Genomic DNA, 27,108 nt, shown 5'->3' on the forward strand with positions numbered 1-27,108 from the left:
TTGTATAGATTTTTTATTTAATCTTCCATTAATCAGTCAGTAAATTGCTGCGTCCCATTGACTAACATCCTCAGCATCATCATATTTTCATCATTCATTGTACTTTACATTTTAAATCTATTGAAGTCTGACAAGTACACATTGTAAAAGAGAGTTAGTGTGGGATATGAATACATTTGTTAAATTTATGTATTAAAAGGAAAGTGCATATATTACAGATTACGGCCTTGGGAGCAAACAAGAATGTCACTCTAAATGTTAAATGATCAAACCAGTATTTAAACATGTCAGTCATTTAAAAATCTGAATTTTGTGTTTTAGGATAGAGGGACAAACTAATAATGTACAAATCCACAAAATCAACCATCAAAAACAAATTAAAGAGACCTGCCTCTTTTAAATATATTCCAGCTATTACGATGCTCTCTAATAGCAAAAAAAGTGTATTTACACAGAGAACCGAAACAGTTTTAAAGTGTTTTTAAAAATTGCTTTTAATTTTAACTTTGGAATTTGACAGCCTACAGTCCACCCAGATGTAGGGGAACATGACACTAAATAGCTTGTGTGTGTAGATTAAGTTTGACTAACACTATCCATTACTCACACTTACGGAAGCGAAGGACCTCTACTTCATTTAATTAAAAAAAAAAAAAAAAAAGGTTTTGCTGTCCAAAGAAAACACACAACCTAGGAGTGTGAGCTTTTAGTTTCTAAAAATAAAACACATGTACATGTAGTAGGCCAAATTAAGGCAATGTGTCTGTTCTAAGCTAATTCCAATGACTTAAAATAGTTCTTCATTTAGAGCGTTCAAGCACACTGGAATTACAAAAATAGTACGAGGTGGGACGAAGAAACTGCATACGCTTACAAGTGGCCTCACCCAAGGAAAAATGTTGTCATACATGTTACCATTACAGTATTGTCCCTCATGACTCACAAGGGCGGTCACGATGAGCAGTTTGGCTTTTTCTCTTTTGTGCGAGTGTGCAACAAAAGTTGACATAAAACAATGTACTGTACTTGATAATGGTCCAAAAAAAAATAAAAAATAGGAACATAGGCACACTGCACAGAATGATTATATTTAAACTTGTGGTTTTGATCATGCACGATATAAACGTTGCAGAACAGCCTAACTATATCGAGTGCATATTTTTAGTGTGAGCAAGAAAATAAGACAGAAACAGGGACAGACTAATGCAAAAAGAAATTGAGATTCAGACAAGAACGGGTGTCAGTGCTTGCACTAGGTGGATATGAGCTCAGCAATCTGTGATTATTGCCCTGTTAGATCAAATGATGGAAAACAGGAAAAAAATAAAATAAAGTATTGACATAACTTTTCAGTTGTGAGCTAAACAACAAGAAGCGCAAAGGTTATGACAAAAAGGCCCTTTTTGTATGAAGTCAGATCGACATTTCAGCCATCAGATGTGCACTGTGCCCCTACCAATCAGCTGAGCGGTGTCATCGTCAACGTGGTGCCGCTCATCTTCTGTGTCATTGCTTTCTGAGTCTGTGTCCTCCTGGGGGGAATAGTAACCTTCGTAAACCAGGACGGGGGAGTCGTCGTCAACCGGCGAGGCGATGCATTGAGCGGTGGTCATCGTGGTGGCGGAATACACCCCCGGACTCCCAGAAGGGGAGCCCTGGCTGGATGCGCGAAGCAGAGGGGTGCGCTCCGAGTCGGCTTCACCCTCCGTTCCTTCTTCTCCGCCCTGACCTCCGGTTTCCTCCTCAGATTCGGACTCGGACTGCTCGGGGTTGTTGCGGGTGACTCGCTGTTTGCACACGGGGCATGTCTTCTTGGTCTGGGTCAACCACGGGTCCACGCACTTACAGTGATAGGCTGAAGAGAAATATTTCAGAGTTTAAGAAAGCCTTGCAGAATGACATGATGCCACCACATTAGGTCCTTTCCCGAATGTCAACAACTAAAATTCCCAATCCACTAATTCTCTTGACCCAGCATTTAATCAACCTGAAATAGGGATTAAACATACAAAATTTGCAAATCTATCCAAGTTAATTTAGGCATATGTCAATAACTAAAATCACTGTATATCCCAGTTTATAAAATCACTCTATACACAATGTGGTTCATATCATAATAAAATTACCATGTGAACAGGGTAAAACTCGTAGTTTGTCTCCTTCTTCATACTCGTCTAAGCAGATGGCACACACATCATAGTCATCCCCTGAAATAAGAAGTAAAAACTTGTAAAACATGATTTAAAAAAAAAAAAAAAAAAACGTATTTACTCTTTTTTTGTTTTACCTTTAGTGAATTTGTGAGTAGGAATCCGCTTCAATTGTTCCTTGGACAAGCGGTTTTTCCTCAGCCTTTTTCGATGCTGTGCACAGCGTATAACCTGAAAAACAACATTTTACAGATACTGCGTAAATTCCAGCAGAAAGTGCACGATTGTGTTGAGACAAAATGTGTGTGTCAGGTTTATTGACTTCAAATATGCAGGAGTGAGAAAATAGTCACTAGACTCACCAAGATAATTAACATCACCAGGATGATCATGACAATCACTCCGGTGAAGGGAATAAGATAGTATGAGAGCGGGAAAGCAAACTCTGGCTTAAGAATCACATAGGCTCTGCAAATTCATCATAATAAGAAAATAAAAACCAAACACTGCTTTGAGACCTCAAAAATGTTGCAAGCAATATTGTGCAATCCAAATGTGACAGTTTTTAATTTTGCAATCTGTACCCTTGCTCTGGAATGATGAAATTCTTGAGAACTTGTGAGGCATAGTAGCTGGTAAACACTGAGGGGATGTTAATCTCCTCTGCGATAGTACCTAAAAGTACCACAAAAAAAAAAAGAAAGACTGAGAAATGATAAGATTCCTTAACGTGATTATCCGTTACACTACTTACCATTGCTGTAGTTCATATTGAGCAGAGAATCAGAGTACATGTTGTGAACGATAGCAGCACTGTAGCCAGCTTGCTGTGCATGCAGGACCTTTAAAAAGTGTCCCCTCTTATTAATTCAACTCAGTGACACAATGATGCCGATAAGACTTGAACCATTACTGACCTTCCGATCAAAATTACAATCATAGCGTCTGATGAGAGCAATGAATTTAGTGATGTTGGCATCATAAAATGGCGGCAACGGAGGAGGAGGGTCAATTGCGGCACAGCCGTTAAGAGGACGGGATTCCACTAAGACTCCCTGTGAGATCAAGACAAACATATTAAAGCGCTATTTCCCAAACGTTATTGTAGTCAATGACTAACTTCAGAACAATGGAAAATTTCATGCAGGATCATCTCTCATTCCACAAATTTCCTCACCATGATTCCTTCCTTAGGAAGTGGCGATCCAAACAAAGCAGGTAGATCCTCAAACAGCATGGTCATATTTCTATAATGCTGCCAAAACATAAAAAAATACACACACAAGATTACATCCCGATAATTTTCATGGATCATACATAAGCAACGGTGTGTGTACAGATGCAGAACAGCATTACTTACAGCATAGATATACGCATGTGTGGGCAAGGGCGCTATGCAGCAGAAAGTGATGGAAAGGAGTGTTATATGCACCCCCATCCACCACCCACCTTGCTGAAGCATCCTCGGATGGGTACAGTTGCACTATAATCAAGGAAATGAGAGTGGGAACTCGTTTTAGAGAATAAGTAAATACAAGCAAAGAAATAAATCGATCAGTGATTAGTCTTAATACCATCCCGAAGTATGATCGTCAGCTTGAATTTAATTTACTTGTACATCATATGAAATATTTTAACCTAGAAATTATTCATCAATTGCTAAACAATTGTTACACATACTGTAATGCACGCTGGTAATCACTTGACCTAATAATCGCGCCAACAGGAAGTGCACAACTATTCATAAATCCAATTGTAATCGTTTCAATATTGAACTTGCCTAGTTAACTAAATCGGTCAAACATTCGCACAATTCATGTCAATGTTCACCGAAACAGGATAAGTACTTAGCATTGGAGCTAGTCAGCGACTTACCACGATAACTTGTTAATGACGCGGCACCTTGAAAATGGGTCCCAGGTTTCCTCTTTTATTCAGTCCTCACATGTCACTGTGTAAAATTATTTTTATTTAGCAATCTGGCAAAACGAGGTCTTGTCCGTGTACGGAAAACGATAGCCAAGAAGGATTAGCACTAGCTGATGAGCGACTTGTTTTGGTAAATGATTGACAACGCTTAAATCCTCTTCACGACAGAGTAGCCAGTGTCTAAGAAACAGAACTTACGCACGTAACAGTTGAGGGAAAATACAGTAGGATGATTTATTGGTTTATCTGTAAAGGCGACAAAATTGCTCAGTTGTCTGAAGTTGCGTTCACAGGTTTGTTTGTTATTGCGGGCTGGCTTCTGCCTGGCCTCTTCTTTGTGTTAGCATAACCGACTCACACCAGCATCGTGCACCACAGCGCGACTAGCGGATATATGCGGTATTGCAAGACAACGACACGAGTTTCTAAGATTTGAAATCCATCCATCCATTATCTGACTCACTTCCCCTCACGAGTTTTTGAAATATTTTCAAACATATATCAAAAGAGCTGCTGGAACAAGGTGGAGGGAATCATCTGCACTTGTATTGTATCATCTTGTTTTCTATCAATGAAAGCATATCAATGCACAGGGCAAAGGTCATTTTTTTGTACTTTTTTTCGGGTAATCCAAAAGAACACAATTCAATCAAGCGGTGATGATGAATGTAAAATTTTACTCCATGTCAACAAAAAAAATCACAAAATGCCACCGCATTTAATATTAAGATCATAATGTATCTTGAAGATCACATTGTTGCAGATGAGGAAATAAGAGTCATGTTCCACACAGTAATGTCTTGATGTTCTCTTCATGGACTTGCATGGCTCCACTCATAGAAAATGAGACACACAGCACCTAGAAATTAGAAAGACAAATAACATTTTACCATTCATAAATAAATACAGCGCCACAGTTTTTGTGATCGTGATCACTTACAGGAAGCCTTTCCCACAACCTAGAGGTCCAAAGAATAGCTCTGTTGGTAGACACACTTTTCTACAAATGCCTTTCAAGGTGGGGCATGACCATGGAAAGGAAGCGGCCTCATTGACTACAACTGAAATCACACAGATGAACAATATTGGAGACAAAATCCAAATGCAAACAAATAGAAGAATACCAGCACATACCACTCAGCAGTAAGACAAGCAAGAGGGTCCAAATCACCACACGACAGCAAGACATTGTGATTCCTACTTTCTGTTGCTCCGAAATGAGGATTAGGTAGGGTTTGCTCAGATTTTGGTCTAAGGGGAGGAACAACAGTAATATGAAGCAGCAAACTGACCATTTGAGCAAATGATAAGGATCCCTTGAGAACATACTTTTCTTAATCCAATTTAAAGAAACAAGATAACTGCAGCCAACGTGACTCAAAGATGTCATGAGACAAACATTACCAAGATGCCAAAACGTTTCCCCCCCCTGATTTTAAAATGTGATTATCTTTTCTGTGGAAAAAAATAATCGCTGGAGATTTTCAGGAGTCTTTTTTGTTTCACAGATTATCTTGCCATTCCAAAATGAAATAAAAGAGATTGGTGATCACGTTTATTTTCCTTGGTACAAAGATCACTGGCCCTTGGAGACAATTTCATCAATGTTACATCAGTATTCTCCAAAGGGAGCTCAACTTTGTTTTCAACCCGTCCATCAGCTTTATTCTCCAGGTACTGCTCAACACACGAGGGGTTAATTGCCTTCAAGAAGAGTGGAAACAGCAGACTAATAGTTACTAATGAGCATGTTTAAACTGTATCATGTGGGGAGAAAATAACACGGCATCTTACACAGTATCACTGTGTGTGTGTGTGTGTGTGTGTGTGTTTTAAACCTCATTTGATCCTTAAGTTATATGATTTGGCCATTTAGAAACAACACAATATTTACCTAAAAAGAAAGTCAACCGCAAAATTTTCTTTACAATATGTTGTATACACTTCACTAATGTAAACATGGTATTTGTGATTAATATCACATTTGTGGAACATGATCCAAGTATCAAAATCCATATTTTATCAGTCTTTGAAGGCAATTTTTTTTGCCACTTGCTGTCGTCTGAAAATGACATCACAGCTGCTTAGTGTAACAACCAATAACGGCTCAGCTTTTTTCTGTTTTCTTTAACACAATCTCTTTCATTTTTATTCATTAAAAGCAACTGTGGCTTCAGTATCTTGCTCAAGGACGCTTAGTCACAAAACCACAATCCTCGGATTGGGAGACAACCACTCGAGTGTCTGACAAATGCTGCCGTCAGATTAAACCCAAGGATGTCCATTCATCTGTCCTCCATTCATTCTTCTCTGTACCGTTGTGTTGGGGCCTACCTCATTTTATTTTGGTTGAGAAGCTGGGTACAACCTGAAATGGTCATCATTACGTAGCCTGCTGGTTCTTAAAAAATATGATTTTATTAAATTGCCAATGTACCTACTGCAGATATTTTAGTGTGATCAGAGCTTTAGCCATGTATATATATATATATATATATACACACACAATAAGTGTCATTTGAGCAGAGCAACACTATGTTCATGTCACACAGGACCTGTCAAGCGAGCCTGGGGGGGGAGGGTGACCATAGTAACAAATCTGACCAAGAACATCCAAACCAAGCCCATCTGTAAGCTTAAAAAGACGCTCGTGCACGGTACGAGCTCAGGTGCGTGGAGCGCAAGACCTAATCACAGGTAATATGAACCATGACAATATATGAAAGTTACTGCAATCTATTTATGCTGCAATACAATTGTTTGCTGTTCATGTCTTATCATTGATTCCTCATTGATTCCTTTCAGGATGGAGAACACCACGACCCTAACGTTCACCCTGACGGCATTCACGACCCTGGAGAACCACAAACATGTGTTCTTTACTCTTTTCTTCTTGCTTTATGTTGTCACCATCTTCCTCAATTTACTCCTGGTCAGCGTCATTCACCGATGCAAACAGCTGCACCAGCCTATGAATATTTTTGCATGTATGTTATGTTTTAATGAAATCTACGGTAGTAGCGCGTTGCTGCTTCCGGTTATGAGCATCCTTTTGTCAAAGACGCATGCAATCAGCGTCAACGCGTGCGTCGCTCAAGTCTACTTCCTGCATACATTTGCAGCTTCCGAGTTGTGCATACTCGCTCTCATGGGTTACGACCGCTATGTTGCCATCTGTTCCCCCCTTCACTATCACACCATCATGACTCCTTCCAGGATCTACAAACTGATTGCAGTTGTGGGCCTTTATCCGTTTGTTGTATTTTCTGCTTATTTTAGTCTCACACTGCAGCTGAGTTTTTGTGGGAGAGTCATACCCAAGCTATACTGTGTCAATATGGAATTAGTCAAAAATGCATGTTCAAATACATCCCTCATAAGTATTGTTGGGCTTGGGATAATTGTGTTCTTTGTGTTCCCTCAGCTGACCATGATTATTTTCTCCTATGCACAGATATTCCGAGTTTGTAAAAAATTATCCAAAGATTCCCAGGTTTTTGCGCTTAAAACATGCGTGCCACATTTGTGTTCTGTTTTAAACTATAGCATTGCATCCTTGTTTGAAATTGTTCAGACTAGGTTCGATATGAGTTATGTTGCGATTGAAGCGCGGATCTTCTTGTCAATGTATTTCGCCATCATTCCACCTGTCACCAACCCGCTGCTATACGGACTCGGAACGTACCTTGTTCGAGTTCAGATCATAAAACTGTGTATTAAATATAAACTCCTTCCATTAAAATTTGCAAAAAGGATAATTCCAACCGAATCTTTTACTGTGAGCAAGCAATAAATGTTTTCTTTATGAATTGTATCATGCCTGATGTGATTATATAAGATTTTTTTTTTTTAATTTGTATTACAATTTGTTGTTATATTTGTTTGTGTCGACATCTTTTGAGTCATCAATTAAGTTGTGTTTTAACTCATTGGGATTAAATCAATATTTATTTCCTTAAACCAGTTTAAAAGTAAAAGTGGCTTATCCAAACTGAAATAGATTTTAGATTCAACTCGTGCGTTCGTACTTATTTTATTTGTTTTATTGATTTTATGTACAAATGTCTTCATGAATAAGACAGCGGTCGATATATTCAAAGTTTATGATCAAGAATAAATAAACGTGTGATTAAAATTGCATTTTATCTGTCTTCTTTGTTTTTGTAGTTCAAACTGAATGTTATACACATAAAGTAAAAATATACATTTATTTTTTGTGAGACGCTACCAACAATGATATAAGTTTCACAATAGAAAATTTGCCATCTAAAATCCCAAAACACCTCGTTGATTATGAATGTAAGGTCAGGCGACAGTGAATGTTGTAAACACTTATCGCATTACATTATACCAAATACAAAACAATATCTCGTGGTTAAAGATTAAAACAAACTAAGTAATAAGTAAGTCCCAACCAATCAAACTGATATGTAGTAAACACACACTGTACAAAGGCAACATAAACAAAGAACAGTGGAGGAAGGACGCATCGAGGGAGTTTGGGGATAGCAAACTTGTGTGACCATAGCAACAAGAACCCAACTAATGTGGCCGGAAAAACAAAGCAAGCCCACCTCGAAGCTTAAAAAGATGCCCTCGCATGGGATGAGCTCAGGCGCTGGGAGCGGAAGATACCAACTTGCACAGGTACACTCAACCAATATCTGGAATCGACTGCGGTCGACTGAACTTCTATATTTATCATGAAATGTTTACGTGATCAGCATTTCTCATTTTGGTTCTTTTCAGGATGGAGAACACGACGCTAACGTTCACCTTGACTGCATTTGTCTCTCTGACGAAATACAAGCACGTGTGCTTTATTATTTTCTTCTCACTTTATGTTACTGCCATGTTCCTTAATTTACTCTTGGTCAGCGTCGTTCACCAAAACAATCAGTTGCATCAGCCTATGAATATTTTTGCATGTATGTTATGTATCAACGAGATCTGCGTCTGCACCGCGTTACTGATTCCGGTGATGAGCTTCCTCCTGTCAAAGACGCACGAGATCAGCGTCAAATGGTGCATTACTCAGGTTTTCTTCTTGCACACGTATGCGACTTCTGAGTTTACGATACTCGCTCTTATGGGTTACGACCGCTATGTCGCCATCTGTTACCCGCTCCACTATCACGCTATGATGACCCAGTCAAAGGTCACCAAACTGGTTGCATTTGTGGGGCTCTATCCAGTCATTTCATTTGCATGTTTTTTCTCTACCACTCTGCAGCTGAGGTTTTGTGGCAAAGAGATAGTAAAGCTGTACTGTGTCAACATGGAACTTGTCAAAAACGCATGTTCAGTTCCATCCTATTTGAATCTTTTGAGCCTTGCGCTTGTACCCGTGATGAACGGCCCTCAGCTGATCATGATTTTTTACTCCTATGTTCAAATATTAAGAGTTACAAATAAAGTATCAAAACGTTGTCAAGTTAGTGCACTTAAGACGTGCATACCGCATTTATGTTCCATTTGCAATTTTAGCATAGCTGCCTTTTTTGAAATTGCCCAGAACAGAATCGATATGAGTCATGTTGCGATCGAGGCACGGATGTTCTTGTCAATGTATTTTGCTGTCATTCCGCCTGTCGCCAACCCGCTGCTATACGGACTCGGGACATCTCTTGTTCGAGTCCAGATTATAAAACTGTGCATTAAATACAAGATCCTGCCATCAAAGAAAGGAAAGAAGGTAATCCCAGTTGAGACTTTTACTTCTAACAAGCACTAAAAGTTGTGTGTGTGTGTGTGTGTGTGTGTGTGTGTGTGTGTGTGTGTGTGTGTGTGTGTGTGTGTGTGTGTGTGTGTGTGTGTGTTTGTGTGTCAACATTTATGTCCACAATCTGGAATAAATGTAAACACACACTATCAAAACAGAAATAATAATTTTCAGATGCTACTCACGCATTCTTTTTTTATTTACTTTCACTTCTTGTAATAAACAGCGGTTAAATATCATAATGAGAAAACTTCTTTGTGATTAATTGTGGTACATAACACATATAACGCCGGTCACTATATCTTTGATGTTTATGCTCCAGAGTAATTAAATAAATATTTGATTAAAACTATCTTCTTCATTTGTAATTTTCTAACTAAATATGCGCACAATTTAATAACCTTCTACTTGTGTGGTGCTGCAAAGAAAGAATCATATAAAATAAATTGGAATATATATAAATATTAATATGGAACACTTCTGACAGAAACTGACCCACATTTTAGTCATCAGGACAAAAACTTATAGCTAACATACGAGAACACCTCATTGATTATGATGATTACCTATTTAAGAGAGCATAACAAATACATTATGCTCATTAGTAGGCTCTCAATGCCAAACTTTTCATGTCACAATCAGTAATCAGGCCCAAAGATGTACATTATAAAAGACAACGACATGATTTTTTTCTAGGCAAAAACATTTAAATACTTCTGTGTTTTTCTTCTTCCTTTTAATTTACAATGTTAATTACTATCATGTGGAATAAGTGCAACTGCAATCTAAAATAAAGAACAAAATTATTTTTAAAAAAATCTGCAAAATAGCAGGAAAAATATTCATAGAATTAGAATCGATAGAATCAATTAATATTCATAGAAGTAAAATGAAAGAATTGAGAATTAAACATGTAATCAGTAATCCCATCTTTGTAAAACGAACAAAATTTGGATCATTCACTCGACAAATTATTTCTTTGAGTGTAGTATTACTCACCTGCATTTTTTTCCCCTCACTAATAACATGCATTTATTCTAAGAGTGTTTCCTAGTTGTTCCATTACTATTTACAGCCATAACTAACTACATCCATACAGTTGCCCCCCCCCCCCCCCCCCCAACAACTTTAAGAGAAATGTTTGACTTTGTAGGCTCCTAATCATGCAAACCATTAAACCAAGACCATTAACCACTAAAACTGTCACGCAGGACCTGTCAAGGGAGCGGGGTGGGAGGTGGGGGGTGGGGGGGCGTGACCATAGTAACAAGTATTTGACCATGCAAGAACAGCAAACCAAGCCCATTTTGTGTAAGGATAAAAAGACGCTCGTGCACGACACAAGCTCAGGAGCGTGGAGCGGAAGACGCAATCTCAGGTACTCTGAACCATGACAAAACATGATAACATACGACAATCTATTTCTTTTTAATTCTTTTCAGGATGAAGAACACCACGACGCAAACATTCACCCTGATTGCATTCACCACCTTGGAGAACCACAAACATGTGTTCTTTGCTCTCTTCTTCTTGCTTTATGTTGTCACCATCTTCCTCAATTTACTCCTGATCAGCGTCATCCACCGATGTAAACAGCTGCACCAGCCTATGAATATTTTTGCATGTATGTTATGTTTTAATGAAATCTACGGTAGTAGCGCGTTGCTGCTTCCGGTTATGAGCATCCTTTTGTCAAAGACGCATGCAATCAGCGTCAACATGTGCTTCGCTCAGGTCTACTTCTTGCACACATTTGCAGCTTCCGAGTTTTGCATACTCGCTCTCATGGGTTACGACCGCTATGTTGCCATCTGTTCCCCGCTTCACTATCACACCATCATGACTCCTTCCAAGATCTACAAACTAATTGCAGTTGTGGGCCTTTATCCGTTAATTGTATTTGGTTGTTTTTTCAGTCTCACTCTGCGGCTACGATTTTGTGGGACAGTCATACCGAAGCTATACTGTGTCAACATGGAATTGGTCAAAAACGCATGTTCAACCGCATCCCTCATAAGTATTGTTGGGCTTCTGCTTATTGGGTTGTTGGTCTTCCCTCAGCTGATCATGATTATTTTTTCCTATGTACAGATATTCCGAGTTTGTAAAAAATTATCCAAAGATTCCCAGGTTCTTGCGCTTAAAACATGCATGCCACATTTATGTTCTGTTTTCAACTTCAGCATTGCGTCCTTGTTTGAAGTTGTTCAGACTAGGTTCGATATGAGTTATGTTGCCATTGAAACGCGAATCTTCTTGTCATTGTATTTCGTCATCATTCCACCTGTCGTCAACCCGCTGCTATACGGACTCGGAACGCATCTTGTTCGAGTTCAGATTATGAGGTTGTGTATTATATACAAGATCATTCCATCAAGCATAGCAAAGAGGATAATTCCAAATGAAACTTTTACTTCTAATTAGCAAAAGTGTTTGTGTACACATATTTTAAGGGACAAATTGACGTGTTCATTCATTTTGATTAAATTAATATAGGCTCGGTGGGCCACTGGGTAGCACGTCCGCCTCACATTTAGGAGGGCGCGAGTTCGATTCCACCTCCGGCCTTCCCAGTGTGGAGTTTGTATGCTCTCCCCGTGTCCGCGTGGAATTTCTCCGGGCACTCCGGTTTCTTCCCTGGTCCCAAAAACATGCTTGGTAGGCTAATTGAGCACTCCAAATTGCCCCTTGGAGTGAGTGCGGTTGGTTATTTGTCTCTGTGTGCCCTGTGATTGGCTGGCAACCAGTTCAGGGTGTCCCCCGCCTGCTGCCCGATGACGGCTGGGATAGGCTTCAGCACGCCCGCGACCCCCGTGAGGACAAAAATTACAGAAATTGGATGGATAATATTTATTTATTATTTTCTATATTATTATTTATTTCCTCTTTTTAAACGTCATGAGCTGTTTGACAACTGATTTTTCCCAGAGGGGACAATAAAGGTTTCAATCACTCAATCAATCGATCGATCAATCTAAAACCCGTAACATTGATGATAATAGTGTGTAAATGTCATATTTATCCCACGTGAAAAATTCTAAGTAAATGTGTGATTAAAATTACATTATGTTTGTCATTTGTATCTATCAGACTGAATATAATTTGCATGAATTAATGATATGTCAACTGTGTCAGTTCTATTTTTTTTTCTGTATTGAAATAATTTCTTCCTACTTTGAACATAAGCGCTTTTGCTTTTAAATGATTTTTAAGCGAGATTCTGACAAATCTGCAGAAAATACTTTGATTCAAATTATTCAAATATTAAAGTATCACCCAAATACCTTTTTATAGATGTCCGTAATCCTTTGTCTTTGGAAAGGACGTGTTGGGAACTCCTCGCCGTCTATAAAATAAAAAAATACTGTGATTTTCATTCTGATATTTTTCAAAGTATGATTAGCACAAAATTGTGGTAAGGACCCATTACAGTTTTTTGTACAGTCTGCAAAATTCTTTCTGTACATTATTGCTACCTATCTTATTCTGAGCTTCGGTGTCTCGCTAGTGTTTAAAAATAGCAACGTGACATATAATCATGAGAAAAACACATCTTTTGTGTGCCCACGCCATACTTTATTTCCATCATTAAATAAAAGTATTGCAGCTACAATACGGCAATATGGCACACGTGCGCAGTTAAATGGCATGGTCACGTGTTTTAGTACAATATTACAAAACATGCGTGTACATTAAACACTGAATAAATACGGGTTACTCCTCATCTCTTTTGTAGTGAAATTAGCTTTTTAAAATAAGTCTTGAGGTCGAGGCAATTGAGACGAGCAGTATTCTTCAAATTAAACACACATAGAAAAAAAAAAGAAAATCTTTAGTTTGCCACAACTGGAAAGACTGCATGCATACAAAAATAGACAATTATTGTGAGCATCCCGATAATATTTTACAATACACTTTCCTTATTGCCAAATATGATATTTTGACCCCTATTCCATCCTCTTTGCTTATTCTTGGAAAAGTTCAACGTACATTCACAATCACTGAGGCACAGCACTTGATTGACTATTTGTATTCCAGCACATGACCTCAAGAAGTTCTGTAGCATATCGATTCATAATTAGACACAAAACAAAATGAGTGTACATCCAAAATAGTCAACCTGATCTGATCGACTGTGCAGAATTCCAGCAAAAGTGATGGGAAACAGCCATGCATGTGAGTGAACAAGCTCTCCATCAAGTCCATGACAGGGACACAAAGTGCTTTTTTTTTTCTTTTTTTTCCAAACCCGTTTAAACCACCAGTGTTCAAATATTCTCCTCATTTAAACTACAGAAAGCAAGTGAAGGAGCAACACTCAGAAGAATTGGTCGAAACGGAAGAAGGGAGGTGGGGGGGGGTGGAAGGAAAATGAAGCTTTCTGTTGCCTTTTCATCTCCAGCAGCGAGTCAGGGCCCGAGGAGAGCGGTTCCACGTATTAGCCTAAAAAGCCCATCGAGCGGTTTGTGTCTTGAAGAGGGACATTCTGAAAGAAAATGAAAGACATTCATGAAGCATTACGGGGCGCAATTGTCACTTATGCCTGAGCTTTGTGCCAGTACGTTGAGGGAGCTGTGAAGGACGCGGAGGCGGTGAAGCTTGTCGTTCAGCAAGGGGTCGTTAACCCTGCGTACAAACGAGCGCTTGTATTCCAAGCGACTGGTCGACCGGTGCTCGGCCGAGGCCGATAGACTGGTGTGTTCCAGAGCTCGGTACAAATCCCCCACCGAATCCGACTGCAACCTCAAATCTCGTCCACGTCCTTCAAAGGAGAAATATTGTTAGTTCAAATGTTTCATTTTCCTCCGGTGACCATATCGATTAATAGTCAAAAAAAGATTAAACCAATATTAGCAATGTTTACTTAAAAATATATATCTTTATAGTCATAAAATTTGGAATAACACAAACTCCAACACTTAACCCCTTTAAATGCGGTTAAGTATGTTTATTAATCGGTAGATTGATCATGTAAATGCTCAGTCACATCCACAAGATTTACAATCTGGTGTCTGCTCATTAGTGCTACAGTACTGTCCTGCTACCACACTGCCCTCTAACGGCAAGACGCTGTTACTACACTTTATAGTTTGCTTTTTTTTATGTCTTCTCCAAAAAAGTGAACTTAAGATCAAAAGATAAATGAGGACAAGCATTGTAAAGGTCTTGAGGAAGCTAACCTATTTCTCTGGGCCGCTCCAGCTGGTAGTGCCGAGGCGTTCTCTCATCTGACGCGCCGGCGTTGGCCGCCAGGATGGCGTGGAGACCGCTGTCTCGGGGAAGCGTGAAGCTGCGAGGTTTCCCTCCTGCCTCCATATCCATACTGGACCTGACGGGCAGGGGCAAGGCTCGGTATTGTTCCTGCAGAAGGCTGCGTTGCGCAGGCAGCGTGGACTGCCTGCGATACTCCATGGCCATTTGTTCCCTGTCGTCGGCTAGCAGGGGCTCTTCCACGGGATACGCCTGGAGGAAATGCATCCTGGCGTTGCTCTCCATCTGGTCCTGCCAGGAGTTTCGGTGGTTGCTGGTCGTCTGCCCGGGGGAGATTCTGCCATTATTGCTGCCGCCGCCGCCTTCCTGGAGCTTTGAGTGGTAATCCTCATGAGAGGAACGTGACTGGAATGTGTCAGATGAGGAGAGATGACCGTGTTTGGGCTCCAGGAACGGGCTCACCTAAACACCGTTAAATATTAACGTGAATTCTGCCGTGGTTTCGAGATGAAATCCCCACTGATGGTACTTACTGACGATGCTCTCGGGTAGGTGTCGTAGGGTGGTGGTGGACTGTCCTGTTTGCTCATGGAGGTCATGTCCATGTCCTCATGCTCACTCTCACTCCAGTAATCTAATTAGGAACAAATACAGGACAATCAAACCAAGCTTTTGAAATGCTGTCAGAATGAGCGGCAGTTGTAGGTGTGATTTTGAGGTCGAATAGCTTTAAAAAATGTGAGAATGTCCTGTGATGTCCTCTGTGGGCGTTATGAGTCTTCATTTTACGTGACATAAGATCCCTCTCTCTTAATAAATTCAAATGACAGACCAGTTCACCCACACACCACCAATGCTTGGCTCCTACACGGCTTTCTCAAAATAGAATTGTGATAAGGTAGAGGATTTCCGGCCCATTTATATATATACAAATAAATAAAAATGACCTTAAAATGAGCAATTGTGTGCGACATAAAGCAGGGACTCTGCATGTAATTCGATTTGGAATGTGAGAAGATTGTGTTAAAAAAAAAAAAAAAAGAAATATCCTGTTGACTATCCTGCATGAGTCAGACCCGTTTAACTGCAATAATATGGATTTTTTTTTTTGGGGGGGGGGGCTATTTCCATAATGTAGAGTCATTGCATATTACTTGTTAAGTAATGTGGGCGAGTGTGGGATTTATGTTCAATTTTGTTGACTTTCCATGTGCGTCACTAAGCGTATATTTACGGCCACTAGATGGTGCCCTTGCACCCTCTTTTCCTTGAGTTTTTGGTCCCCATACTGTTTAGGCAAAGTAAGTCAATGCAAAGTAAAGAAATAAAAAGTAGCTTACTAAATAAAAGAGGTTACAGTGAAAGATTAAGAGTTTGAAAAACATAATTTGAAAAATGCTTTGAAAGAATTTATGGGGAAATCAAAGTCCGACTCGCCTTGATCCTGAATTTTGTCCTGCTCGCAGTAGCCTGCCAGAGCCACGCTGAGACGACTCAGCCACCTGCGGGATGGAGAAGGGTGGGCGGACAAGCAAGTTATGACGCAAGTCGACAAAGCAGTTCAATTTCTACATCTGGGTCGCGCTCATTAACTCACCGGGACATGTCGTCTACATTTTCTGCTGCAAAGTAGAAGGTCTTTATCTTGGGATGGCAAGCCTTGAACGCGCTGAAATGAAGCCAGATGCACATTTTCAAAATGTGAGCATAAAAACAAGAGCATATAGAATACATTAGCATATGAATGAGATGAGAAACCTGGCACATGATCTCAGATCGAAGAGCAAAAGGGCTTTGTGTGTGCCAAAGTGTCAGTGAATATTTTTGGCTCAATTAGAACTGAGCATTGCATTTCTGTGCCCATTCCTGCACCCAAGAATAGAAAAAGTATGTCTCATTCCTACTCAAGCTAACCATGCAGCACGTAACTAATAATAGAGATGAACCGATACCAATAAAAGTGCTCCGATACTACAACGCCAATATCGTTTTGCCACCCTGACATATATTTTAAAGTAATGCGAAGTGAAATGCAAATGAAAAAAAACAAACATGACTCACAACTTTCTCCTGCATTCGGTAGCACGATCGATCTTAAACTCCGGAAGATTGACAAAGCCTTCTGCTTTCTCATCCTGTGGTGAAGAAAATTTGAAAAATATTTGTAACTTTAAAAAACATCTATATAATTGGACATCTTTAGGAAAATCTCCCCATTCACCTCTTCGTTCATGTACCAGTACAGACACGCGTCTTTCAGAATGAACCAGTACTTCTTCCACTTTTGAGAGAAATACGTTTTGGCATCCTTCTTCTTCCACAGCCAGCCTTCACAGTCACCCTGACCCAAGTCCCTGCAGGAGATCCGTCGCTTGCTGATGGAGGCCATGGGGCTTCCGGCTACATGGGAGGAAAACGTATGAAAGCCAGCAAAGAAAAACAATTTGGGCACGTCTTACCTTTACTCTTCTTCTTTGACCTTGACAGCAGCGAGGATCGCTCAAACACCTGCAAAGTCAAAGAGAAGCGTGACCCCCCTTCGTGAAGTCACTCAGATGATCATAGGCGAGAGAGGCACTAACATGGTAGAGGGAGGCGGAGTCAGAGTTGGATGTCGAGAGGGAAACTTCCATCTGGAGCGCCGGGATGAGCGTGTAGTGAGTCGGGCTGCTTCCCCTCTCCATCTTTCGCCGACTGTGACTCAGACTGCGGCCCAGCAGGAACTCTCCCCCATGGCCTTTGTCTTCACTTGCAAAACGCAGCAGGGAATTTTCTGTAAAAAAAAAAAAAAAAAAAAATGCTGGCTTCAGATTTGTAATACAAATTGGATGAGAATTTTTTTCAACCCTTGTATTGATTCTCACGAGACTGTACTTGATGTCACAACAATGTTGTGAAGGAAAGCTGTTGCCGGGCAGAAAATGTGCAAAGCTAGTAATAGTGTCACTTGTAGATAAAAATAAGACTCACTTTTTATAAAAAGCCCAAAAGAAAAAAAAAAAGACATCAGTGGCATCCCCCCCTGAAAAAACCAACTTTGCCTTTGAGACCAAAATAAAGCACCACACTCTCATCCCGCTGTTTATCACCTCATCTCCCATAAAACGTGAAAAACTAGCGAGAATATGGAACAGTTGCCGCAGCAACCGCCGCACACTTTTGACATCCAATTGCCAACAAGCAACACTGAGAGTGAGGAAGATAGCGAGCAAGGGTGTGTGTGTGTGTGTGTGTGTGTGTGTGTGTGTGTGTGTGTGTGTGTGTGTGTGTGTGTGTGTGTGTGTGTGTGTGTGTGATGGCTGATGAACATATGGAAAGGACGGAGGCAGAATGCGATATCCGGAATGTTTGCGTTTGTGACAGGGCAGCTCATCCTTCCACTGTGAGATGTGAAAAGAAGTGAGGATATTAGGAGATCTCCTCCCACTCACATCAGCTCCCTCTGCTCCTCTCTGTCAGCCCCCTCCCCTTTTCTTTCTCACGCGCCCACCCACCTCGCCTGCTCTCTCTCTTCTGCTTGGCCAGGTTCTCTTCCTCATCTCCCGCCCAGTTGTATTCCAGCGGCATGGAGATGGGCCTGAGCCTGCCTGGGATCACGAGGCAAAGGAAACTTCAATGCCGCGCGGCCGACACCCCGCAAAAACACACATTGGTAAAGTCGTACTGTAGGTGGGCGTGCTCCCCCTGCGGACGGACGGCACTTCCTGGTTCTGCTCGTACTCGTAACAGTATAGGATGGAGTCGTCCTCCACCAGAGGGATTTGACGCCGACACTCTTGGTCCAGGTAGGAATTTGGGGAGTCGGAGCGCTTGCTGGGATGGACGTGGTCGGACTGAGAGTCGTCACGCTGCGCAGTGACTTTGTCATCTCTACGGAAAAAGTTGGCATACGTTGGAACCGGATTCATTCAATTGAAATATGTTTACTTTAAAAGCTTCACAAAATTAGCTGGAAAATAAATCAATTCGAAATAATAAATACATTTTTGTTCTTTTAAAATGTTACAATTATTTTCCATTCCCAATTTTGTGGACCACCTGCAATATTACCACGGACCACTAGAGGTCCGCGGACCACAGGTTACTGTACCTGGGGGTGTAGGGCTCCGCCGGAGGAGGTGGGATGTAGAGGTCCTGCAGAGCGCAGCTTCCCCTCCTTGATGGAGTGCTTAAAGTGCTGGTGGGTGTGGCAACGCTGCTGCCGGGGCTCTGAGGGAACAGCGTGAGTGAGTGAGTGAGTGAGTGAGTGAGTGAGTGAGTGAGTGAGTGAGTGAGTGAGTGAGTGAGTGAGTGAGTGAGTGAGTGAGTGAGTGAGTGAGTGAGTGAGTGAGTGAGTGAGTGAGTGAGTGAGTGAGTGAGTGAGTGAGTGAGTGAGTGAATGCACGGAGGTGAACGCATGCATGTTAGAAAGGCCGGACAACAAAAAGAGAAAAGTCACAGTTACACGGAGTGAGTGACTGAATAGTTTGAATGCATCGCTCCATATTTTAGCTCTAACTGACTAAGCAACAAGAAATTTGTGAGCGGACATTAAAACATTTCCCATCCAAATTTGATATTCTGTTTGTGATTTTGCGCCGGCCGGGTTTTAAGAGGAAAAGGGTTATGTGGTGCAGGGAAACGAAATGTAGCTCGAGGGCCTCTGGGAGGGGGGGTTGAAGCGTTTTCTTTGCTCTGTGCTTCAAAGAGTGACTGGACTACACAAGCAGCCATCGTTCTCGTTTGTGCTCATTGTGGCATTGGCGCATTTTCCTAATAAAGCAACATTCTTGGACAAAAGTAGGACAACAGATGCCATTTATATCCTTGTGAATCCATTTTGCTTGTACCTGCAACCAATTAGAACAACTATAAAGTTGTCAGTAGATATATTTTGTACACAATACACTCATATTCATACCCAAGGGACACGAGCCGGCGCATTTGATTTGCGCGGGTCGAGTAGTCATACTTGCAGAGCCAGTGGTTTCCATCTCATGTTCTTGAGAAGAGCTGGAGTGGAGGTGAGTGTGCTCTGTGGGCGTTTCTTCAACGTCAGGGTCACGCCTGCCGGGTCCCCACGCAGGAGATTCACCAAGTTTTTCAGTTGCCAGCCCACCTAGTGGACAAAAATAGGACAATCCAAACATCATTCTGCCCATCATGCTAGGATATAAAAAGCTCAATATTTGCTGGTTGAGTAAAAAAAAAAAAAAAGATTCTTCTATGCTTATTATGACAATCTTGCACATGCCTTATGATTTGTTTGCAATGCATCCTCGCTTGTTCATATCGATGAGGATCTTCATGTTAAATGCAACACCGGAGGCCGTGGAGCAGCTTACAAGCCTCCCGTGTCATCGTTCTGAACGTTCTACGCCTCGAGGTTACGAGCAGCCACACGCCTTGTAAATACAATTTAACCCAGTTTGGTGATGTTCAGTATTTTTTTCATTTTTTTTGAAAGTGAAATATTTTTTTGTGCCGTTCCAAGATGTTTGCGAATATGAGAAGCAGTCCACTCGGGATACAAAGTGTCTATCGGGTCTATTGTGTATTTTGAGCAGCCTGGGAAAAAGTGCGCTAAGCAAACAATTACTTTGTCACATTCCGAGTCATTTTTCATCTTGACAGTCACTGCAGAGAAGTCCTCACACCGCCAAAAAAAAGAGACAAATAAAGAACACTAAGCTTGCCGTAATATTTGGCAGTGATGGCCCACAACACTATTTTTTTTTTTTTAAATCAATAAAAATATCCAAATTGGAAACATACATTAAAATATGTCACACCATTGCCATGATGATTGATTTTACACTAAAGTGTTTAAGGAAACACACATTAGCTTATTTTGGAGCCTTTAAAAATGTGGAGCACTCCATTGGTATTTTTACGAGAGGGATGGGGAATGTTTTTTGACGACGTTCCAAATACAAGCAAAGAGACTTTGGCAATCACAAACATAAAACGCCGTGGCTCTGACTCCAGCTCCATATCGAAAGAAAACAATAATTGCACCTGCAATTTCCTACCACTTTAACTGCTATGAATAGGCTGGTTGCTATGACTTTTATTTTGTGTCATTTTCTAAGAGGAGCGGGCTTCACATTCTTTTCTGCTACATGAAAAAAAAAAGTCCTAACAACAAAGGATGTGGATTTTGAAAAAAAAAAAAAAAAAAGAAATAATTCAAATAAACAAGGTGCATTGAGTGGGAGAATTAATTTACCCTCTGGTGCATGATTACACTCAATTCTGTTACATATATACGCACAAGTATCAATTATTTTACAATAGGTATAATGCATTAAAAGAAAAAAAAAAGGTGAATTACATCTCCGGATTTTTTTTTTTCTTTTTTGTGTAAAAAAAAAAAAAAATGTTTTGTTGTTCATGAATTAAAGCCAAGCCTTACCACAGTCTGATGATTGACTTGAATGACTTCATCTCCAGCGTGAATTTTCTTACAGCGGTCAGCGGGAGACTAAAACCACAAAGAGCGATAATTCGAGCTATCCAACAACACCGCACTTTTCCTAGTAGCACAAAAAGGAATCCCACTCACTCCCTCCGTTGTCCCGGTGATGACATGCAAACCGTCATATGTTGACTTGATATACATCCCCTACAAGAAAAAAAAAAAAAATCTGCGTTAAACCACATTGTTACATTTACTTTGGAAAACATTTCAGCAGGTCAAATATTCAGATCTTATTCTTCAAGACGGCAGATGTGAAATTGATTCCGTGTTCATGGTGGATTGACTCAAATATGGCAGATGATTTCCAAACAGCTCAAAAACTGAAAGCTTTCCGCTAAAAGGGGTCACAAGTGCATGGCAAACACCCAAACACACAATTTATCGCCCCGCAGATGTGCATGGTCGCACGTGGACACACACACACACATAAACAGTAGCAATACCCATCTTCAAGACGACTCTAAGAGGTTTATTTTTAGGCCAATGGGCCCAGTGTTCTGTGAACGGATGAGAGAACTTCTTGCTACCATTTCTGTGAGGGGAGGGGCCGCTTTGCAGAGTGGGTCAACGCCACAGTGCTGTCCCACTAACCGTCGATGGTCCGAGTGCGTTTCCTTCGCCCAATAACCCGATTTCTGTGTCGCAAAGGAGATCCACTTACTAATACGTGTTGAAGCAGAACATTTTTTGCCCCCAATATTACCATGAGTGAGGCTTTCCTTGAATCGTATTAGCTGACTCATATGCCCACGAGCGCAGCAAAACCTCATTTTTTTTTTTTTGGGGATGACTACAAGGTCGGCCAACAGTGCGCACGGGTTCGCTGGTCAAAACGTGAAGTCATTTTGAAAACTGGGCGGCGACTCATATTTTCAGGAGCAATGAAAATGATCGTTTTGAACCAAAGGCTTCGAAAGTTTTGGGACTGAGTTTTACAGTGCAGAGGTTGCGAAGCTGAAGAAATAGAATATTAATGCCCCCGAAGACAATCTCCCAAAATATATTTACCAATCCCTCGGTGGATTTGATGTTGGCCAGCTGCACCACTTCCAGATGCGCAGCCTGCGACACGACGGGATCCGACGACAGGGAAATAATCTGCTCGCACACGTCCGATAGAGTCTTGCACTGCCGAGGACAAAATAGCCTTTCAAAATTCATCGGGTTGCTTTGATTGACATCCCAAGATGTGAAATCAACTCACCACGTGAAGGATCTTATTCTCCGTTTCATACACGGAGCAATCCTAAGGAGGGAGGAGGAGGGGGGGGGGGGGGGGGACATGAAGAGAGCGGTGTTACCACCAGAGAATGTGTCCAAATGGTTTATTATTGGCATTTGGGGCTGTAGGAGGATATAAGCAGAAAAGCAAGCAGCTTGGCACCTCTAACCTCCACCACGCCCACGCAGACGAGCACCGACACAAAAACTAATGAATCACCGCCAGTGCGGAGGCATTTCTCAAAGCGTTCTCTCGCTTCTTTCCATAAAGATTCTCCGACTGCGTCAAACGATTAAGAACACGATTAGCTAATTAGCTACCTGCTGTACGATCGTAGTGAGCTCCAGACAGAGCTGGATCACGTTATTCCTGGTGACGCCGTAATCGGCCACAGAGGCAAACGGTGACCTGGAGAAGAAGGAGCACCTGCAATTAACCGTGAGATGGTTTCTCCTTTGAGATTGTGTTTTGGATGCCATCGTACACGGGAAACAATCACGAGCTCACCTGTCCAGCCACGCCAGAAGGCTTTTGGCAGCGGCGATGAGGTCCACCACGGAGGTTAGGAAATCGTTCGGTAGCTTACGAGTGGCTCGGCCGTCGTAGTGGCCGCTGCGCCGCCTCCCCGCGATGAAGTTCTGCAGGTTCTTGGCTGATGCGTTGAGCTTATGAGAGAGAGTCTTGAGATTCTCCGTCTCCAGTCCGTAATTCTAGAAGGGAAGCAGATGTCGATATCTGAAGTCAGGTGAGTGCAGCGTAAAGATGGAGCACCCTGAGGCCAAAGCGACCTCGAGGGGAGGGGGGGGGGGGGAGTCAGTCGCATCCTCCCCGGGCGAGGAGAGCTCGGCAGGAGGGACACTAATCATATCTAATAGAGCAATGCCGGGGAGACTTAAAAGTAAATCCTAGTTATGTAAGAAGCTTTGCAGCTGAAGCGAGGCCCCTGTGCGGGGATGTCGGATGAGAGGATTTTACATTCAGATTGCATCTGCGACCTCAGTCTACTAAATCTTCATTCTGTCTCTCCGTGTGTCTCCGTGAGGGGAGGGGGGGAGGTATATATGGAGTCACCATCTTCCACTTCTCTAAACTTCTCAGTCTATCGACAGCCTTTTCATGTCGCCGCCATTGGCGCATTGCTTTGTGTTTTTGAAAATCCTAATCAGGAAATTAAACCATCACTGTCGAGCAACTCAATTAAGATTCAAAAGATGTTTTCATAGCAGGACACTCACACGCCAGAACTTCATCTTCATTTGGATCTGTATCAAATGTAAGACACACTTATGCATACACATGACTTATGATTGATGCATTTTTTTGTGTCGATGCTTGGCAACATGTCAAAATATGAGACCTCAGAGCAGAAACACACCCAGTGCAAAAAAAAATTCGGCAAACAAGCCAGGCTAAACTTTGTGAACTACTGCACCCCATACTTCCTTGACACCAATTACTACTCTCAGCAAATATTCCTTTTGAAAGGTCCCAAATGCCCAATATGCATACGACTAGCATCAATTGACCTCATCAATAAAATATGGCGAGTAAATAATCCTCAGTGCAAGTTTATGGAGAACAACAACAGCTCTGTGAATCTTCCAACTCCCCCAAAAATTTATTGAAGGGGCCGCGTGGGAGGTTTGGACTTACCAGCGCACATAACAAGTCCACCGCCTCCAGTATGAGCTCCTGATGGCCGATTCTGGACACTCCCAAGTCCTCCAACTCCTGGTGGGTGATGCGCAGCAGCTGGTCCCCCCCGACTTTCTCTCTCTCGAACGTCTTGATGTACTGCTGCAGGCAGTCGTCCAGTCCTGCGGGAAGCAAACAAGTCTCGACTCACGCGCTTGCCAACTGTCTGTTGCCTGGCAATGGCAATTTTTTTGCAATCTATAAATCGGGGTAACATTTGTGCAATTTTTTTGCATTCAGTTTGTAATTTCTTTTTATGAACGTGACAAATTCCTGTCATCAACAAACCTGGGGAACATTTTCAGCATGGCTTTGAAAAAAAAAAAAAAAGGAGCAGCGTGTTTGCACTCTGCTTATTTTTTTTCTTTTCAACTGAGGCAGCAGGTGTTAAATCCGTTGCAGTTGTTCATATGCGCCGTCTGTCTGCCTCCATAATTATAAAAGAGTATTTTACAAGATATGCACAAAAAAAGTCCCTGAAAGCGAGAAATGATCCTTTCTTGTTTGAGAAGAAAGCATACTGATGACACTAAATAATCCAAATGTCCATTTTCATGAGCTGCTCAGATTATCAGTCACGATTCGTAGAAATGAAAAGGCGCGTCGTGATGTAGAAAACCTCTAGAAGGGGAATGGCGATGGATTTGGGCCGTCATTGATTAGCAAGAAATGTAGACATGTAACGGAAATTAACATGTTTTAAAAAAAAATAAAAACCACATTGAAAAATGCATGTGGCACACTTTGATCAAATGCGCTTGCGCACTATTCCAAGAAGGAGTCAACACTGGAATTCTTTTCTCTTCTCCTAATGAGAATCTTTCCTTTAAAGCGGCTTTGTCACAGCTGGGAAAAAAAAAGCGTCTTGCGCACACAAAGGTTTGGGGGTGGAGAGTGGAATTGTGGGAAGGTCACAGGGGGCGCCCCTGTTTGGCCTCCAGTGACATCACCGACCCTTATGCTAATAATGAAGGCGCTGAATAGTAAGCCAGGCCTCAGAAGCTGGGACAAGACTGAAGGCCCTCCTCCTTCCCCCTTTGCTCTCCCCCTCACTTTACATCACCATTATTGGGCCCCGGGCACTGGAACCGTCACTGCTCCACTTGTCACATGTGGAAAACTAAACATTCCCATTCTCTCCCCTCCTTCATTTTTTAACACATCATCTAAACTGCTCCAGTCTCTGCTTAATCTAATGTATGGCATCATCGGAATACATGTATTTGAATCCGAGCCACCGCACACAAGCAAAAAGCATCTGTTTTGTAGCATTATTACTGCCGCGACATCTGAACCTATAAAATAGAAAATCCGTCATCTTTAGAGTTATGAGGCTGTGAGTGCGCCAGTGAAGGTATCCACTTTATCATTTGAAGGATCCTCGAGGCTGTGCGGTCAAACACGTGAGCACGTGGCACAGCAAAACAACACAGCTCACACACTAAACACATTTCAAATTGTAATCTTGATGCTAATGTTAACATGCAAGAGGAATAATTTTTAAAAAGACCTGTCTAGCTAAACAACTATTCACACATATGGACAATTTGGATTTTATCAAACATGTAGGTTGTAGTCAAGAAATATGGGAAGAGTGAAAAATGAATGCAAGTAAAAACAGGGAGAACATAAATTCCAAACTGAGATTTTTAAAACATTATTTGCAACAATAAAAAAAAACACTGTATTTGCATGTGATTTGAAGCGTTACAACTGTTTAAAATGGTTTTTAAGACACTATACATTATTATCCACTTTGTTTAAACCAAATTCAAGTCAAAGGTTAATTCTCCATGGACAAAACTAAATCGATTTGCCTTCTGGCTCTCCTCCTGTGAGACGCCAGTAACAAAAGGAACACAATAGAGGTTTGTTTACATCGTTAAGAGACACTTGTATAGGATTTGTTAGGCTGAGAAGAAGCTGGCTAAAAGGGCGAATGCTTCCCACTGTGGGGGAAAAAAAAAAAAGATCGATTCGATCATTAAACGCAGTAATTAAAATCTGAGGCTCATCAGGTGTTTGGAGTCTTTTGTGCACGAGATACGCCGTGCACATTCCTTCAATGCTCCTCCGCCTTGCATTGTCGTGTGCAATTGATGTTCGAATCTTACCTTTCATCCAATCCACCACTTGACTGGAGCTCCACTTGCTGACGGGCTCCATGACGAGAGCCATGCACAAGTTTGTCTCGTCCACGCGTGACAAAAGCAAAGAAAAACAACCTCCGCCAAGCTGCAACGACGCTAGCAATGAAAGATGAAAAAAAAATAAAAGAGGTACAAAAATCACAGGATGAGCTGCAGCGTGGAGATGATTGTTATGAAAAGAGAAAAAAAAACAAGAGGTAGGTTCCTCAATGTGGCTTGAAAAGAACACTTGGGCACATTCCTGTGCTGCTGGCGGCCGTCAACGAGCTCGTTCACTTGTCATGCGTGTCAGGCAGGCTTCCGTGGATGGTGTGGGATGCTGCACGACCTCGCTTCTTCCAGCAGCGGCGGCGGTAGTGGCAGCGGTGGCAGCATCGGAGGGGAAAAAGAAGCCACTGGCTACTTTGAGTAGGACTCCTGAGAGCAAAGGAAGCCTACGGCGAGCATCCTCCCTCCCCTCCCATCGCATAGACATGGAGGAGGCACAACCCAACGCGCGCAAAGTGCGTGGGTATGAGGGGCCGGCTGATTCATGCCACCAAGCTGTGGGAAGGGGCCAGGGCGAGGAG

The 27,108-nt window shown here is 41.6% G+C and overlaps 5 protein-coding genes across 18 annotated transcripts; 3 read left to right on the plus strand and 2 right to left on the minus strand.

Annotated features, from left to right (window-relative positions):
- Positions 1 to 13: 13 nt before the first annotated feature.
- On the minus strand, positions 14 to 4,427 carry rnf167 (ring finger protein 167). 6 transcript variants are annotated; one of them, XM_085936597.1, is made up of 11 exons: positions 4,282 to 4,427; positions 4,026 to 4,101; positions 3,511 to 3,633; positions 3,328 to 3,405; positions 3,068 to 3,205; positions 2,905 to 2,992; positions 2,735 to 2,825; positions 2,513 to 2,618; positions 2,288 to 2,381; positions 2,127 to 2,207; positions 14 to 1,855 (listed from the first exon to the last, which is right to left on the minus strand). In XM_085936597.1, the coding sequence occupies exons 3-11, from the start codon at positions 3,610 to 3,612 to the stop codon at positions 1,434 to 1,436; spliced, it is 1,200 nt and encodes a 399-aa protein (XP_085792723.1). In that variant the 5' UTR covers positions 3,613 to 3,633; positions 4,026 to 4,101; positions 4,282 to 4,427; the 3' UTR covers positions 14 to 1,433. The 6 variants fall into 6 exon arrangements, with proteins under 6 accessions (XP_085792723.1, XP_085792722.1, XP_085792727.1 ...); XM_085936596.1 differs by having other exon boundaries at positions 4,278 to 4,427; XM_085936601.1 differs by lacking the exon at positions 3,511 to 3,633.
- Positions 4,428 to 5,061: 634 nt separating this feature from the next.
- Positions 5,062 to 26,849, minus strand: LOC147043419 (connector enhancer of kinase suppressor of ras 2-like). 9 transcript variants are annotated; one of them, XR_015068739.1, is made up of 24 exons: positions 26,504 to 26,849; positions 24,348 to 24,511; positions 23,202 to 23,404; positions 23,015 to 23,120; positions 22,677 to 22,718; positions 22,481 to 22,600; positions 21,557 to 21,616; positions 21,407 to 21,475; positions 19,964 to 20,110; positions 19,103 to 19,221; positions 18,677 to 18,882; positions 18,507 to 18,599; positions 17,595 to 17,785; positions 17,472 to 17,520; positions 17,234 to 17,412; positions 17,074 to 17,147; positions 16,610 to 16,681; positions 16,450 to 16,514; positions 15,546 to 15,646; positions 14,982 to 15,474; positions 14,364 to 14,563; positions 14,190 to 14,287; positions 13,086 to 13,147; positions 5,062 to 5,140 (listed from the first exon to the last, which is right to left on the minus strand). XR_015068739.1 is itself a non-coding variant. In XM_085936303.1 (22 exons), the coding sequence occupies exons 1-22, from the start codon at positions 26,565 to 26,567 to the stop codon at positions 14,240 to 14,242; spliced, it is 2,847 nt and encodes a 948-aa protein (XP_085792429.1). In that variant the 5' UTR covers positions 26,568 to 26,849; the 3' UTR covers positions 13,372 to 14,239. The 9 variants fall into 9 exon arrangements, 6 of the variants coding, with proteins under 6 accessions (XP_085792429.1, XP_085792427.1, XP_085792431.1 ...); XR_015068738.1 differs by lacking the exon at positions 5,062 to 5,140 and adding an exon at positions 5,261 to 5,330; XR_015068740.1 differs by lacking the exon at positions 5,062 to 5,140 and adding an exon at positions 11,325 to 11,407.
- On the plus strand, positions 6,874 to 7,872 carry LOC147043420 (olfactory receptor 52K1-like). Its single transcript, XM_085936365.1, has one exon. It carries the CDS (start codon positions 6,886 to 6,888, stop codon positions 7,870 to 7,872), a length of 987 nt encoding a protein of 328 aa, XP_085792491.1. The 5' UTR covers positions 6,874 to 6,885.
- LOC147043421 (olfactory receptor 51G1-like) lies at positions 8,821 to 9,813 on the plus strand. The gene has a single exon (XM_085936209.1). It carries the CDS (start codon positions 8,830 to 8,832, stop codon positions 9,811 to 9,813), a length of 984 nt encoding a protein of 327 aa, XP_085792335.1. The 5' UTR covers positions 8,821 to 8,829.
- LOC147043422 (olfactory receptor 52E4-like) lies at positions 11,245 to 12,225 on the plus strand. Its single transcript, XM_085936308.1, has one exon. The coding sequence runs from the start codon at positions 11,245 to 11,247 to the stop codon at positions 12,223 to 12,225; it is 981 nt and encodes a 326-aa protein (XP_085792434.1).
- Positions 26,850 to 27,108: the final 259 nt, after the last annotated feature.

Source organism: Syngnathus leptorhynchus, chromosome 17, assembly GCF_054491065.1.
Source record: "Syngnathus leptorhynchus isolate UIUO chromosome 17, UIUO_Slep, whole genome shotgun sequence".
NCBI lineage: Eukaryota > Metazoa > Chordata > Actinopteri > Syngnathiformes > Syngnathidae > Syngnathus > Syngnathus leptorhynchus.